The 17,349-nt window shown below is 40.8% G+C and overlaps 1 protein-coding gene across 1 annotated transcript in view; it reads right to left on the bottom strand.

The window, feature by feature from the left end:
• Nucleotides 1–17,349, bottom strand: part of LOC308386975 (replication protein A 70 kDa DNA-binding subunit-like) — a 47,708-nt gene that overhangs the window by 17,954 nt on the left and 12,405 nt on the right. Inside the window, exons 8-12 of the mRNA XM_080866828.1 lie at nucleotides 15,727–15,829; nucleotides 15,533–15,601; nucleotides 6,137–6,329; nucleotides 1,692–1,828; nucleotides 957–1,105 (exon numbers count right to left, since the gene is read on the bottom strand). Coding sequence (XP_080722954.1) covers nucleotides 957–1,105; nucleotides 1,692–1,828; nucleotides 6,137–6,329; nucleotides 15,533–15,601; nucleotides 15,727–15,829 — 651 coding nt within the window. The remainder of the gene's footprint in view (nucleotides 1–956; nucleotides 1,106–1,691; nucleotides 1,829–6,136; nucleotides 6,330–15,532; nucleotides 15,602–15,726; nucleotides 15,830–17,349) is intronic.

Below are 17,349 nucleotides of genomic sequence, written 5' to 3'. Positions count from 1 at the left end.
CTTGAATAAGCACCAAACAGCAGCTGAGATCGAGAGGAAAAGCTGCGGATTAGAGGAGAATGGAAGGAGTGATGAAAGGAAGGAGGGTGCTGTTCTTTTACTTATTTAGCCCTTTAAATATCAACACCAGAGACCAATAAGACCAAGATTAAAGCTAGATCAATGCAGCCTACCCCTTCACTTTCTCCTGCACACATAAGTAACTGGCATAACTAATATAACGTACCCGTAAAAGTGGCCAAAATGATCAATCATGGAACAATTAGCAGAATTCATAATGCAGTCATTAACAATTTAAAAGTGTGAACAGAACCATGCCTTCGGGAACACGCCTGAAATTACTGTATTTACACTTTGAAGGTATGAGTGCTGTTTGACGCAATTTAGTGCCTACGAATAGATTTCAAGAGTAGCACACAGGAAATCATATGCACACAGAAGGATTGTTATGTACACACAAACACACACACACACACAGAGGGAGAAAAAGGGAAAAAGCATTTTTGTTTCAACAGTGTCCAGACTTGGGAACAGCCTTAATGAGTGAATGAGTCATAATTCAAAATCTCTCCACAGGAGCTGCTAATAAGAATCCAGTTTGATGCTGCTCACCACGTTCCCATCTTTGTGAGGAAGTACAAAAGCAGTTAGGAGCTGGAAAACACAAATACTTGTGCTTTGTTTCTGTGGTGCTCCCTCCTTCCGCCCTTCTGTCTACATCCTGTCTCGAGTCCTGCTGGGACTGAGGGGGCACATGCCACCAGTCTCCAGCCAAGTACTCACTGGGGCTTTGCATTTATATTCATGTGTGAGACGCCTGGTGGAATTTACCATACTTCATTTCATTTGTATGAGCAATGCAGTAGGGTATTTTTTTTTTACAAAAAACTTCTTGATGTGATTATCGGTGCAAGTGTATAATTGTTGGTGTATTGCTGCACATCAGAGTGACTCACCAGGCTCTCAGTCTAAAGGCCTGTGGTATATCTGGGTTGACCATGACTGTTGAACTGAACAATGCAGAGAGAGATCTTCCCCCAAAATCAGACAATCGAGCTCCTTTGATGGCAACCACTGGCTGTGTAGAGCCATCAAAATTTTCTGCCTGGAGAAAGAAAAAAAAAGAAGAAGAAAAGTGTCTAAGAAAGTAATTCAGGAGACAGAATGCGAGGCTGCAAAAGCAGTTGTGTTATTGTCTCTTACTTGTTTAGTCTGTGTCTGCAGCTTGAAGACACCAGAAAGTAATATTTGGTATGGTGTGCTTTCATAATTGGACAACCTACAAGTTAATTTGAAAGTCATTTTTGGATTTCTGCAAAAAGGAGGGGATTAGCTCTTGCAGATCGAATGAGCTTAGAGAAGAATAGTGCTATTTCATGCACATTCGAGAGTTATTTAGCCTTCTGTCTCAAATAGGAGACTCTCGTCCAAAAAATCACTGAAGGTCACAGGAATGATTTGACCGATCCAAATTTTACAGCCCAGAAAACCTAATCAGAGTGTTTTTGTACTCGAGAGCACCCAAAGAGAGATGTGTGACTACACATGCATGGCTGTATGCACACACACATACATGGGCAACTACATAAACACGTTCAATTAAAGAGTGCTCAACACTTTTTAATGTCAAATTGGAAATCAATCCATGGATACAAAAAGACAGAGAGTGAGAGAGAGATTACAGTTATTACCTCTTCGCCCCACAGTGTGACTGTCACGACTTTGCCTGTTTCGTCGATTATGCTGAGAGCCCTCTTGGAGACTTCTCTGCTGTTCTTAGTGGTGATACGGGATACATCCTCAGCACTCTTACATATTCCAATCACATCTAGAGGTAGAGAAAATCATTTTACAACTCCATCTCTTGATAACAGGAAGACAATATCCTTACAGTTGGGCATGAAAAAAAGCGTTATGTGAAGAGCACCTCCTGAGATGTCTCTACACAGTGTAGAATTTAAAAATGCCCCCTGGATATACTCTACATAATGTGAAGTGTTATCACATCATAAGCAGTAAAGGCCCAACAGAGCACAGAGCTGACACCCCTCTGATATTGCCAAGTTACAGCAGAGTGACATAAATGTCATACCAGGCTGGCTAACACCCAGCACCACTTTCCAAATGACAACAAACACACTCATCCCTCTTTCAAGTTTCTTGTCATGTCAAGGCCTAAACACTTCATTCAGGATTACTGCACTGAGGAGCAATGAGGAGCTCTAAGATAATAAAGAAAAAATGATAAAAACAAAATATTCAAATACAGATTTCAGTTCGACTTGAGTCAACAATTGCTTTGTTCCTTTACAAGATGGAATCAAAATGGCATGACTCCACCCATAAAAAGCATAAAGAAAACATGACTGAATATGGCAGATTTCTCCATCTAGGTAGTCTTCTTAAGAAGCTCATCACAATTTCCTCCTGCTATAACTGGATCACTCCCTGTAAGCTGTCTGTTTCAAAGTGCTGTAAACAGCCACATGATGGCATTCACTGTGGCATTCAGATCATTTGTTCCCTCAGATACATCAGAAAATGACAGAATTGTGCACTGATAGTCTAACCATGGAGGACAAACTGGTAGTGCACAAACATACTCCTGCTAATACACCTGAAGTCAAATCTGAAGTACCTGTACCTGAAGTGTACCATTTTCTGGTTGTGGCTAATAAAGCCGTTTGGCTTCTGGGTCAAAACCCAGCTCTCATCAACATGTAAATCAGGTACTATTTTGTGTTTTGCGGTCATTGTCTCCAGCAGTGTATTTCATAAAGTAATTATCGTCACACTGTGAAGAAACTGCTTGGTACCAGCATCTGCTGAGGTGTGTAGTCTGCTACATGTGCTGCAAACAGTACTGTAGTATTATAAAAATGCTGCTATGTAGTGACACCACTGATAAATTACCCCAAATATCTTTTCCATGCATTAAATTCTGTAAAAACAACAAGCTGTCATATTAACAAGATCAGACATTTACATCATATCTCTGATGGGTGATTATAGGTATCAGACAGGCGTTGACTACCTGTCATAAGAAAACACAAATATTTATTCATTAAGCAAATAACAAACTAAATAAATGTTTTATACCAAAATCTAGACAAGTCAGAAATTAATCAAGTATGACATCCATCCATTTAAACTATTTTTTAATAAAAAAATAATCATGTTTACAATGGGTTTTTTTGTTTTTTATAAAAAAGCAAATGTGAAAATGCACAGATAACAACAATAATTATATTTTAGTGTTAAAAACAACATTTGAATTAAAACGCTTGTGCATAAAGGTGGATTAACCATTACTGAAAGAGAAGAAATGAGTTTTGGTACAAAATACTGTTACAAATACTGTTTTTACTATTTTACTATTACTATTTTGAATATTGCCATCTCTGAAAAGCCTCATTGCGGGTGACCGTTGCCATTTCACTTGAGATAAATGATGTTTATAACATTATTTATCTCCTTGTGTACGTGAAATAAAACACAAAAAAATCTACGGGGGGGGGGTCTGTAGCACGTTTCATGGTGTCCTGAGGATTTACACATTTGTGTTCATGTATTTAACAAAATAACTACACTGAATAACAACACCTTTTTTCAGATCACTCATCTGGCCTTTCTGCCTTCTCTGCTAGCCTTTTTCTAAACTCTCCCCTTCCTACCCATCCTCCCGGTATTTCTGTCAGTGCTCTCTCAGCCCTCCTTAATTCCATTATGATTGAGACGTCATCCACCTCTGAACTCCATTATCACCACAGGAACAGGCTGACAGTTCTCATTACCATGTTATAATCCCCTATTTAACAAAGGAGTAGAGTGAGAGGCAGTCGAGGGAGAGAGCGAATAGAGAGTCAACAGATGACACACGGGACATGTAACACTGCCCCTCTGTGACCAACGCAAACACACTCCTACAGCTAAACTGCTCAGTGCATCTCTAAACTCTTTAGTGTGGTGCTGTGCTGGTAGTTTGCAATAATGTAACCATGTAATATAACTGTTCAGGATGTAAACCTACATGGAGCTTTCAATTGGTAGGGTACAGCCAGTTGCTTATATTTCTTTCTGACCATTAATTTCTTTTATAGTGTGTCCAGCACTTAAAAGATTCAACATGCCTGCTTCTGTGCTATCAGTTGTCTTACTTGCTCTGTTAGCCCATGACGCTACAACACTGGATTACTGTGCAATGCAAAAATCAAATCTCACACAGCGCACAGCTCTAGCATAAGACAAACGCAACAGACCTGAACTTTTCAACCTACAGACGCCAGCAGAATAGGTTTCATCCAAATAGGATTTAGTGTAAAATTCCTCTTTAATCTTGTTTTAAAAAGCTGTTTGTTTTTAGCTTGCACAAAAAATGTATTGGAATAAATAAAGAACAACTAAGCAACAAAAACAACATATTCCTGTGAGAATTACATCAAAAATCACAAACTAAAGTGAAGTCAGGCCAATAAAAATCAAAAGAGAAAACTGATTTAAATTTGACAAATCTCCCCTTCAAGGTAGTGTCCTTGCACATTTCTGGACTCCTTCCAGTCTGACTGCTATTTTGTTTTATTGTTAACTGAAGGCCCTTGTTTGTACTTGTGCAGACTATAAACATCAACTTCTGTGACGCTTTCACATTCAGAGCTCAGTCTCGTTGTACAAGTCGCAGATTAAACAAATGTTATGCATTGTTTTTTTTATAGTTATTAGTCTAGAGGGCATTCAGAGAAAATAAAGCCTGGAAAACAGTATATTTGTGTATATATATATATATATATATATATATTTTTTTTTCCTCCCTTTATGGGTGGAGATGCAGATCTCTAAAACTGCAGGATGTAGCGTGCATACCGCCTAGAAAAAGTTTTTTTTTTTAATCTCTATTACCCTAACTATAAAAATGTCACTCATACCTGTACATCGTGACACTAATAAAAAGGACAACACTACCAAATTACTGTCTCTCAAACCTAATCTTCATCTGGATCATCCCAATTTATCTGCCATGAAGATAAAACTTAAATGTCACGCACACTGTGTCCAGGAGCCACAACAAAACTTAATAAAAACAGCAGAATAAACGTAATCGTCTTCCTATGACTTCTCTTACAGTATGCCTGAATTAACCTTGATTTTGATCCTGCCGTAACAAATTTTCCCAGAAAATCTGGCTTACAACTGACACGACCGTGCCTGTCAAATAGATTCGTTTTTTGTAGCATCTACACCTATGGCCTAATTGCCTAAACAGTAGAAGCAGAAAATCATGTCTTGTCATGTCAACAACAGCCCATTTCTAAAAACCATAAACCATTCTAATTTCACAAGCAATTTAAATTCACTTGTGACATACAGCAATTTCTCTTTCAAATTAAAAGTATAAACAAAATGGCTGGGCCAGACCAGTTTAAATTGCAATCAGATAGTATGATACTCCATGGGCAAAAAAACACTAACTGAACCAGAGTCATAAAGCCTTTATCTAAATGATTTTTGATTTTAAAGACAAAAAATGAATCCTAATTAAATGAGTAATATTCATAAGGTTTTCCTGTTAATGGAGTCAATCGAATGTGGTGTACAAGATAACATCACAGAGAAAAAAAATTACCTAAAATTTTGTTTTAGGTAAAAATATATAAAAATATTCTTTCATGGTTGAGAAATGTGTTGTATTCTTTGCCTGGATTGACTCACACAACAGTCACTGGTATGTTTTTTGTTTTGGCTTCTGATTTGTAAAACATACACACGCACAACACAGTTGCTGAATCACACTAAAGTTTCTATCTTTAACGCTCTGTTTAAGCAGTTGTTCCACAAAGTTTGAAGAGGCTGTGAGTCAGGTCATCATCAGAGCGCTCACTGCAGTCTGCCGATTGGTGTGACAAATTCCCATCTGGATGAGTTCATTAGTAATGTTTCTGAGCTGTGATTGCAAAAACCGTTTGGTTTTGTGAGGCTTAAAAAAAAGAAAAAGAAGCAAGTAGTCACGTCTCCCGCTTTTGCCTTTTTTCTAACCATCCTTGACACTGAAGCTCTACCTGCTCACTCACTGTTAAGTTTTTCTTTTATCTGTTAAATTGGAGAAATGTATAAATAAAGTGTGATGAATGTTGTCTCCTACCAATGATAGCATCTTTGTCTCGATTTTCCAGCTCTGCGATGGGCACAAAGTCACAGTGCACTGTGGGGATGCTCTGATTGTCATCACATGGCACGATGGATGAGTGAGCGTGGAGGGTCATCTCGTAGTCGTTCTTCAGCGTGGTGTACTGTTTGTTGGCCGGCTTGAGTGTAGCCTTGGAGATGTAGTACACCTACCGAGAACATTAGATCAAAGTTGTTGACATCATAAAAATTTGACTTGAAAATCTGCAGTTTCCTGTACATTTAATGCGATTGATTGAGTGGGTCACCAATTTATTGATCGTGTAAAAGGAAATAATTATTAAAAGGCTGCTTGTGTTCAACCAAAACCTAATAAGAGTTGAAAACCTTCAGGTCCAACTAAAATGTGGTGCCATATCAGCCCCATCAGTCCTCTAATTCACCAGAAAATGAGAAGCAGCTGAGAGCGAGGCTGCTAAACAGCATAATTTAAACTCAATCTGCGAGGCTCACTTCTTCATTTACTCTCCCAAGTCTCCGATATCCCCCCTCTCTTTCCGCCTCCCAGTTTGTCTCTGTGACTCTCTTCTTTTTCCTTCATTCTTCCCCCTCTGATTTACCCCACACAGAGATGGGAGCATGAAACCAATGTGATAAGCATTCTGGCTGCTCAGAGCCAGTCACACCCACTCACTGCTCTGTCAATACCCAGATCACGAAGAGACGATGGATTCGTTCCTTTATCTTTGGAGGGCAGAGGACACAAATTGGATATGAGCCTGTGTTGGGAGTCACTGCCAGTGGCTGATACCTGAGCCAATGTGAATACCAAAATGATAGCGAAGGTTAATTGAGTTATTAAGCTCTGTGGGCGGGACTAAAATACGCGAGCGCTTTACCATCTGTTCTACCTGTCAGGTAATCGGACAGGTAGATAAGACAGGAACAGGTGGCTGAGATGATTTCGACTGGTGTTTACTTAATCTTTCTAGAAAAAAATTATTGTCAGTGATTATAGAAAGAAGGAATCTATGTGCAGTAGATTTATTTTTACTTGATTAAAAATGTACTCAGTTCTTTGAGGTTTCTTCTAAAACACAAAAAACTAAATTATATTTATATTACTTGCCAAAATGATTTGTATTCTTGAGACAGAATGAATGTCTTCAATTATTTTTTTTACCCACAAAACATTTACAGGGCTGAAAGCGCAAAAATGTTTCCTTCTGTATTAAGTAGTGGGTTAAACAAAATTTTGTTGCAGATAAAATTCTTGGTGACTCCTATGTTCTGTAACGTACACTGAACGTCATAAATCAAACACACGCAAACGGAGGAGGTAACATCACATTTGCAGGGTGGTGATACAATGAATATAATATATACATGGAAATCAAAAGAATTAGGATTTATAATATGCTACGCTCATTATAGAAAGATTTATCATTACAATGCAGCTGACACGTTTAACAGGACAAGGAAATTATTCACAGGTGGAGATAAACATCAAAATATCCAAAAACTGGTACACAGATTCCTATAAGTGCTTTTTTGATGAAGCCCATTGGTTATTTGAAAACTCAAGATGGTAGACAATTTCATGTTAGCTGTCAAAAAAGGCAAGAAAACATAATAGTTTTCCAAAGTAAACTAGAAATCCAAGAATGTGTCACGGTTCGGGGTCATGTTGACCCAGCTTTCTGTTTCTCATGTTTTGGTGTTTTTCTAAATTATGATTTATGATTTGATTAATCAGTGATACTGTTTTGATTATGATTATTATTTAGTAGGTGTCATGGTCCTGGGCCAGGTTGGCCCAGTATTCTTAGTTTTCTTGTATGTTTGTATTTTGTTCCCTATTTAGGCCATGTTTCCTGAGTTGCCCTGTTGTGTTGTTCCCTAAGTGTTTTCCCTTCGTGGCTTTTACCCCCTGTGTGCCCCTCTGTGTATCTGTGAGCCCTCGTCTCTCCTTATGTTTTATTCCATGTTTCCCCTGCCCGTTATGTCTAAGTTCTCCCCGTGCTCTCTCTCCCCCCTGTGTGCCCTCTGTGTATCTGTGAGCCCTCGTCTCCCTTTGTGGTTGTTCCATGTTTCCCCTGCCCGTTATGTCTGTGTTTTCCCCGTGCTCTCTCTCCTCCTGTCTGAACCTCTGTACTTCCTGTTTGACTCTGCCCGTCTCCCGTCAGTGTTCACCCCGCCCTGTCTCGTTATGGTTATCTGTGTCAGCTGTGTTACCCGTGTGTTCCCACTTTCCTCGTTAACCCTCTGTGTATTTCTGTCTGCGTCTCCCTCTGTTCGGCATCGCGTTCTCCCTCATGCTGCGTGGATTTCCCTGTGTTCCTTGGTGAGCTTTATGTTAGTTTTTCCCCAGTCTAGTTTTGTATCGCCTATCATCTTCTGTTAAGCAATAAAGCTGCCTTTTGAGTTCATCCCTTGAGTCCGTGAGTTTTTGCGATTGGGTCCTTATCCTGCCTGCCACGCAGCGAGCCATGACAGTAGGTTTTGGTCAGTGTCAAGTCTGTCTCTCTCTGTCTAGTCTGTGTCTTAGTAAAGTGTGTTTTGCTTCCTGTTTTACTTTAAAGGTTCTTGTTCCTGTCTGATGTCAGTGTTCCAGATTTGCTCTCCCTGTCTCGTTAGGCCTTATTCCTCCCAGCTGTGTTCCCCTTCTGTCTCTAATTCCTTGATGACTCCCTCAGTGTATTTAAGCCCAGTGTGTCTTTGTGTCAGTGTCGCGTCGTTAACGGCTTCTACTCTCATGTTAACTGTGTGTTCGCCTGCCTGCCTAGTTCGGTTTTTGTATTCCCAGTTTAGTGAGGTTCCTGTTCTGTTGCTATCAGCAATAAAGCTGATTTTATTTTTTTTTTTGAGTTTATGTCTGCCTTCGAGTCCTGCATTTTGGGTCCTTTCTCTCCGTATTTTTCATCGTTTTGATGGTCACTGTAGTGGCTATATTAATTTCTTAAAGTTCTCTCTTTCTCTTATATTTAATATAAACACACTACGGACGGAGAAGCGCCTGTTTTTATGGGTTGTGGTTAGCAAAAACGACGGTAACAGCATGCGTGTCCGCTTGTTTATGTTCCACATAAACCTTTCACAATAAAGCTCAAGATCCTGTTGAGACTTTTCAAAATAAACTGAATCACGTGAAAGAGCAAATTATTTGCGGATGAGAAGTAAAAAAGATCCACCATGTGCTAAAAAATCAACCTTAGACTCAAACGTTAGAACAGGCTTTTCCCTGCAGCACGCCGTGTAATAAATACTCACAAAGAAAACGGCGGCCGTTACAACTTATGTCTAAAAATGTATAGTTTCATGCATCAGTTAAAACACTCGACTCCAGCTACATGACCCGCAGCTGGAAAAACTTCCCACAAGTCGAGCTGCCCGAGATTCACAGAATTTACAGAAAATGTTACATTTTTGTGATTTATCATTATCAGGACGATAGAGGTTTTATATCGGGATATGAGATTTTGCTCATATCGCACAGCCCTACCTACTACCACCAAAAATCATGTTGTTTATAGTGCCTCGGGATTGAATAAGATAGAGAATGGATTGGTATATCCTTACCCATCCATTCTGGATTGCATGTGAGTGTTAAAAATGTGTCTGTAGGTGCATATTTAAAAGTGCTTGGGTGCTAGGTAAGTGTAATCTACAGTCATTCCCCATGAACTAAACTAGGAGACATTAGAAGATGAACTAACATTAAATCTTGACAGTGTATTTTAACTACTTACATTAGTTAACCAAAGAAACAAACAGCTAGGCATCACAGTGTTACATTAGTTGCCTCACATTAAGGTTTTAGGTTTGAATCTATCCAAAGAGCTGTAGTTCACTGAAAGTAGCTTTTGGTGTGATGGTAAAAGGTTATCTCTGTGTTAGCATGTTACAAAATAAATGATTAAGAAAATTGACGACAGGGTGTGTGAGCATGAGAGCTGAGCAAAGGGTAAAGAAGTTTTCATGCATTGAACACATGGAATTCATTGAATCAAAAATTAAGAATAAATCAAGAATAAATTGGCACCGGATGACTGTTAAATGTCTGAACCTAGTCGTAAGCATGCTATCAAAGAGGTAAAAGGGTAATCCCTTTGCTTGCACAGCACAGTGCAATTTTTATTGGCCCACTGGAGCTTCACTGTCAATGTCTCATTGCAATTATTTTGTTTAACATTTGACAAAAAAAGGCCTGAAGAACATTCCAACTTCCCCTTTAGTGTGTTTGTTGGGCAGCTTAGATAATGTCACTACAGATAAGAATATCGCCCATATGGTTTTCACTGCCCTATGCATAGCAAAGAAAACAGTCCTCATGAACTGGAAAAATAAAAATAATCTTAATTCTAACCAATATAGGAATTATCTATTAGATTACATTAGTCTCGATACAGCCTCTGCCACCACATCAGATCAATTGCTCTGGGCTCCTTTGATTAGCTCCATCACCTAGTGGGGGTGGGGGGTCATAGTTTGGTCCCACCTTCGCTGTTGTGATTGGTGTGTGGGTAGGGACAGGCTTAGGGCATCGGGGGGGTTCCCCAGGAGCATCTTCCTTGGGGGGCTCAACCCGGGGTAGCGGTCATGGCCTATTAGGGGCTCAGTTGGCTCTAAGGTATCGGTTTCCTCGTGGCTGCGGGCAGCGGGGCTAGGGGAGGGTCTGTGCTGACAGACGTGGGTTACTGACCTGGTAGCCTGGGTGGGTCCGGGACGGGCGTGAGGTTCTGGGGGCGCTCAGTCTCTGGGTTGGGGCCCTGGCCGGGCCTCGGGGGCTTGGGTCCTGGTTGGTATGTTGCTGGGGTTGTGGGCGGGTGGGTGTATGGGGGCCCGGCCCTGGCGCAGGGTGCCGCCAGTGAACAGAGTCACCTGGGGGGCTCTTCAACTGGTGGGGGAGGTTGTTACACCTTGCAGGAGCTCTCCTCTCTTCAGGAACTCACTCTGCAGGAGGGGGAGATACAGGAGAGGTGGAGGAAGATCTCAGCCTGGGCGTCTATTGTCTTGTGTAGTCTGGAAGATGAGTCGATGACGGGGTGGGTGCAGTTTTCTGCACGTGGTGGGGTTGGGTGGGCTGTCCCGGACTCTGTGGGGCCGGGCGTCGCTGCTGTTCTGGGCACCGGTCCGGATGGGCCTGGGCCCCCTTTCCCTGGAGGGTTGCGGAGTATGGGGGTGCCCACTGGGGTCAGCGGGGGAGCTGGCCCCAGGGAGGGGTCACTTGCCCCTCCCTTCCTTCCCTCCCCATCTCCAGCTGCCTCCCTCTTCCCGCCACAATCACCCACACATGCAGGGCCTTGTGGTATCACCAGGGTGCAGGGGAGGCTACCCCCCCTCTGTCCCCTTCTGGCTTCTTGTGCCTCAGTTTTATCTCACAACTTAGACATTCACATTACTCACACTCTCATCACACATACATATAGGATCTTGGGGGTGGGCATGCTACACAGACTCCAAAAGACCATCAGGGTGTACACCTCACCCCTGGCGTCGTTGCCCACCTCTAAATTTTAAATACACGTAGACATCGAGGGCTATCAGGAGGGGCTATGCGCTTACCTGCTGCTCTGTGGCAGGTAGCTCCATGCCCTCCTGGGTTTTAACCCTTTAAGACCTACCATAGAACCAAGTCCACCAGAGCTTATATTATATTTTTACATGTTATAGAGCCATTTTTGGGAGCATTTCAAGTTGCTATACATCAATACAACGATTACAGCCTAAATTTTAATAACATGCATGCATTAAGTGCATAGTAATTACATAAATTGCAAAAAAGTGCAATAAACTACAAAAAAAATTTTAAATCGTTTTTGTTTTTTAACATATATTTCTAGTTAGAGAAATTTAAGAGGCTTATCCCTCAAAACTGTAAATACAAAAAAGTTGCACAAACTAGTTTCCCACCACAGGGAATTTATTTTGAGTGTCTTCATAGTTTTATTTGTGAAATACACCAATTTCTATACACTGCAGGAAAAACGAAAATAAATATTATAGTGCAAATTTGCAAAAAAGCAGCATATGCATCAAAATAAACTATTTCCAGCAGTGCAATATGAGTCCTAAGCATCCCAGAAACGACACAGAAAGTCATAAAGTCAAACATAACTTTTAAAAACACCAGTATAGGCTCATGAGGCCCTGGTGGTAAAAAAAAAAACTACATTTCCGCAAAAATGACGTCACTTCCGGTTTTGGGCAGGTCATGGCGGACATGCGATAGTTCAAGCTGATGGAGTAGGAAGTGTTATGAACAGCTGATCGGATCGGCAAAGCAAGTTTCTGGAATATTATGTTTTTGTTGCTGCAAGCGCTTTTTATGCAGTTTTTGCAAAGCTATATGTGGAAGGAAACCGTGACCTAGGACAAGCTGATGGCATAAGATGTAAGTACAACTCCTCCGGTTTCATATGCAAAAAAAATTATTGTGCTAGCTCACGTGGTTGCAGTGCTACTGGGATTTAAAAATAGTTACGCAAAACGGAGCGTGCCCGCTCTGACCGGTTTTAAAGGGTTAAATGCACCTTAGAACACACATGCATCAACACTACATATGAGCGGGCGGAGGCAGGTTTTGGAGTCTTCTCACACCCCCGTTCTCTGCGACCTGCTGGAGCAGGGGGCCAGGAGGAGGAGTTGGCCGTCCGACTGGGGTCTGGAATGTGGGACCTCCCTGCTGCTGCGGAGTTGGGGCAGTCTGCTTCTCCCCACCGCAGGGAAAAGGGTAACACCACCTGGGTCTGGGTGCAGTTTCCCCCTGCAGGGGCAAGGGTACCTAGACCCGGTTCTTAGAGTACGCTTGGGGAGTGTGATCGTGTGTACAGTGTCTCTTTATGTCTGTCTCCACGTTGGTTGAGTGTTGAGTAAGTGCATATGAGAGCATGAGGGTGGGAATGGATGTTTGTATCTGTGTGTGCCTGTGTGCCTGTATGCCTGTGTCTATGTGTCAGGTTGGGTATCTGACGCCACCTTTCTGGGGACATCTCAGGACCTCTAAGATATGGAGGCCTATCTCCCCCCACCACCACTTCCCCTGCCAGTGGCAGAAGCCCTCAGACATCGGTGCGTTGGTGGTTCTTTGTGTCCGGGGATGGGCGCCCAGGTACACACCGGCTCACTCCTTGGTGGCTGCTTATCGGGGACTGGAGCCTGGGGCTCGCTCGGGCCACTTCGGAGGTGGGGTGAGGTGCTAGCGCAATAATTTTTTTTGCATATGAAACCGAGCCCCCGGCCGAGTTTCCTTGGTCTCTTGTGTTCTGGGGGCCTCTGGATGTCTGGAGTCTTGATCTCCTCCATACCTGCTTCATGCCCTGGAGGACGGGGCTGTGGCTCCCCACACCCTCTAGCAGATCATTACATGAAGGAACCTTTTAAAAACAAGCGCGTCCATGCTCACAGGTGTACACACGGGTGCTCACACACACAAACTACACCCTTTTTGGCTCCTACCTCAAAGCACACTGTGCGCTGTCGATATTACGTGCTGCACAATAATGTTTAATATTTAGTATTTACTGTTATATTCCCATATATCATCGTGATGTTGTTTATTGTATTGATCTCGTTTTCTTCTGCTTGTGTTCTTTTTTTTCTTTTTCAACAGGTGATCCAGGTGATTGATATATGTATTTTTTTTTGTCTGCTTATTTAGTTGGTTTTTTTTTTTTGGTTTTTTTTTTTGCCCTTTATCCCCGTCCCTCTTCTCCGCTGTTTTTTCCCCCTCTTCCTTTCTCCCTTTTCTTTTCCTCATTCAAGTCTGTCCCGTATCTAGCAGGTGAAAATAAAAAAAATAAATAAAATAAACAATAAAAGGTGAATCAAATAGACCATTATGGCAAGGCTGGGATGGTCAATTTGGTAAAGTAAATCCGTTGGGCATCTTTCTTTGCCTTTAGACAATAATTCTGATGGCAAAAGAACCAAACGGGACAGGCAAAAAAAAAAAAAGGCCTGAAGAAGTTTTTTACGTATAGTGAAGTACAGAGCTTATAAATCAAGACTAAAACCTCAGAAATGTATTGGCTGAAATTGCGTAGTAATAGAAATAATAGCCAAACTGGAAATGTTTAAAATTCGTAAAATTGAAGTGGCTAATGGGATTTCTCAGATTAATGGCTGCATAGAGACAAACATGAAAATTTTGGCATTTGTATCCACTTTTGAAAGATTGTTTTACTTATCTGCAGCACTATTACATGAATCTGTCTCACTGATCGTGTTTTTATGAATGTAGCCACTTGAAAGCAAGATGCAATGATTTAATAAAATTCTTATAAATAATTATTCCTTACTATCATTTGGAATTTTTATAACCATACTTAAATTTGATCAAATATCTTGTTTGATTTGCAGCCCTGCAGTAAGCCCAAGGATCAGTGTCTGTGTCAGTTATGTGAGTGCAGCTGGAGCTTGTAGGCGTAGCATTTCTTTCTAATATGGATACTCTCTGACACGGGGTTTGAACCAGGGCCCTCTGGTCAAAAGATGATCCTATTACCACATGATATTTCCAAGATTCTTTAAGACCATCTGGTTTGGCAGAGACACACATAAGCATCAGTGCTCGACTTTCTAGTATTCAATCATACATGCCCATTTGCACATTGAGGGGGGTTACTGGTCATTTTAATCATGCTCACCCTCTAAACTTGAAGCGAAAAGAGACATTGCTTGTAGTGCAATGAAACTCAGTGTGACGAAAGCCTCTTTTATACTTAAATTACCACAGGATTTATCCACTAGACTGAATCTTTAAATAAAGGGTAAACCTTTGGGTATGTATTCAAGTAACTGTAGCCAAGTCAGTTTTTCAGAAGCATGGATGAATAAGACAAAAGACTACACAAATCATAAGCAACATAGGAGCAAATAGATAAAGAAACATCTAGCAATTCATCCCGTAAAAATATTAAAAGATTATTCATCTGCAGGTAAATGTACACAAATATTTAGCAGCCCATAAGATTTTCTTGAAATATGTCAGCTTCATGGGTATCTTTCATATATTTACAGTGCTCAATATGTCTCAACCACACAGGTATCTATTTTAGCAAAAATGACTTAAGGAGTCTCCTCTATAAAATCGAAAAGTCCTCCAGACATGAGAAGATTTTACAGAAGGATTTTATTAGGCAGTATTTCACCGATGTTGTTTGAGGACCTGTGTGTGCATACAAAATAAATACCTGAGACTTAAGCCGCAAGCAGCGTGTAAATCTTTCTTTTGTCAAAATGAGTATTCAGTCAGATTTATTGGCGCGAATGCAAGCGCAAACCTTTCTTTACACTCTTGAGTCATAAAACTCAGTGTAAACACATGTAAAACGTATAATTTTTTGCCTGAAATTTCCAAGGAAGCACTTATCGCTTCAAGTGTGAATACAGATGACTGGGATCTGCTCACCTTGCCTTGCTCCACTAGAGAGAAAAACTTGTCCACTTCCTTGTTGAAAGCAGTGATCCTGATTTCACCCTGTTGACAAGCACGTTTCCATTTAACACCATTTCATTGCACATAGAAGGCAAAAATCAGCCATGTGTGACCATATTAAGATGCAACAGTCAGATTTAATAAGACCTCTCTACTCCTCTACTTACACTCTCATCCACTATTTCAAAGGAGAAGAGCTTGCCCTCTCCTCTGGAGTTACTCCACGTGCGAATGCTTGACTTGTTGGTGACTCTGGCTCTGATAGTCCACCTATGGAAAAAAAAAAAATAAAAATGAATCTGTATTAATCAGTGACTGATAAATCACTAATCATTCAAGACCTCCTAGAGCAATTTTGTTCTGTGACTATAAAACAAATAACACTATTGTATATTATAAAAAGACTGATTGCTAGATAATTTTGTCTTTGGCAGTGATTGTATTAAAGCCCATTCGACCATCCATCCAATTCTGAGTCATTGGGGGGCTGGAGCCTGTTATAGCTCACGTAGTGCGAGCGGCAGGGTACACCCTGGACAGGATGCCAGTCGTATGTCAAAAATATATCCTCTTAACACAAGATCAAAGTTATTTTAGATGACAAACCATAAAAAACTGACTTGTTGAGAACTCACTGGCCTTGGCACACTAACTACTTACCAAAGTATTGTCAATTGTTTGGTCAATATGCTCTCATCTGGCCCGATAATTGGTCACTAAATCACCGGTGCTACTTTCATAAGGCAAAAAAGCATCTATACCATACAGAGCTGATCCATTTAAGTTAAGCTACTGTAACTAGCCTGCATGATGTTCCACCAACTTTAATCTTTGATGCTTCACTGGCTCCAGTGTCTGCTGGTAGAAGTAGGTTCACCTAGACCAAGCTCGATGTGAAACTTCCTTTTTTGTATGAATGGAAAAATTGCTCAGTCTGCTGGTATGATTTCACTTTAAAAAAAAAAAGCACTCTTGTTTTAAGCACACAAACCTCCACCAAGGTAGCTCACTTTCTCGACAGTATTTACTTTTAAGGGAAGAGTGTTGTAAGTTGCTCCTAATGCACTCATTAGACTGTGAATGTTAGATAGAAAGCACTTGTATAAAAAGTGCTTGTATGAATGAATGAGACGTTATAAGTGGAGAATTTTTGTCAAATAAAAGTCCTTGGTTCATTAAAGCCCTGTACCTTGTAAATGCACAAATCCCTTCCACCGTGTTCCATCATCAGATATTCATTATGCAAATACAAACAGGACATTTAATATAAATACTTTGTTAAAAATAACAAATTACTGCAAATAAGTTGCCTTTAACAGCACAGCTGTGTGAAACTTAACTAAAGGAATAAGTCTAAAGGTCAAACAGTAAATAATACTGCAGACTAGGGCTGTGCGATATGACCAAAATCTCATATCCCGATATAAAACCTTTATCGCCCGATAACGATATAAATCACAAAAGAATTAATATTTTCTGTAAATTCTGTGAATCTCGGGTAGGTGAAGTGTTTCCAGCTGGGCGTCGTGTACCTGGAGTCGAGTGTTTTAACCGATGCATGAAACTACACATTTTTAGACATAGGTTGTAACGCCCGCCGTTTTCTTTGTGAGTATTTATTACACGGCGTGCTGCGGGGGAAAGCCTGTTCTAACGTTTGAGTCTAAGGTTGATTTTTTTTTTAGCACCTGACGACTCTTTTTTTGCTTCTCATCCGTCAATACTCTGCATACTTTTTCACGTGATTCAGTTTATTTTGAAAAGTCTCAACAGGATCTTGAGCTTTATTG

The sequence above is a fragment of the Rhamphochromis sp. 'chilingali' genome, assembly GCF_963969265.1.
Source record: "Rhamphochromis sp. 'chilingali' genome assembly, chromosome: 19".
Lineage (NCBI taxonomy): Eukaryota > Metazoa > Chordata > Actinopteri > Cichliformes > Cichlidae > Rhamphochromis > Rhamphochromis sp. 'chilingali'.
This window is presented reverse-complemented; position numbering and strand designations above follow the sequence as displayed.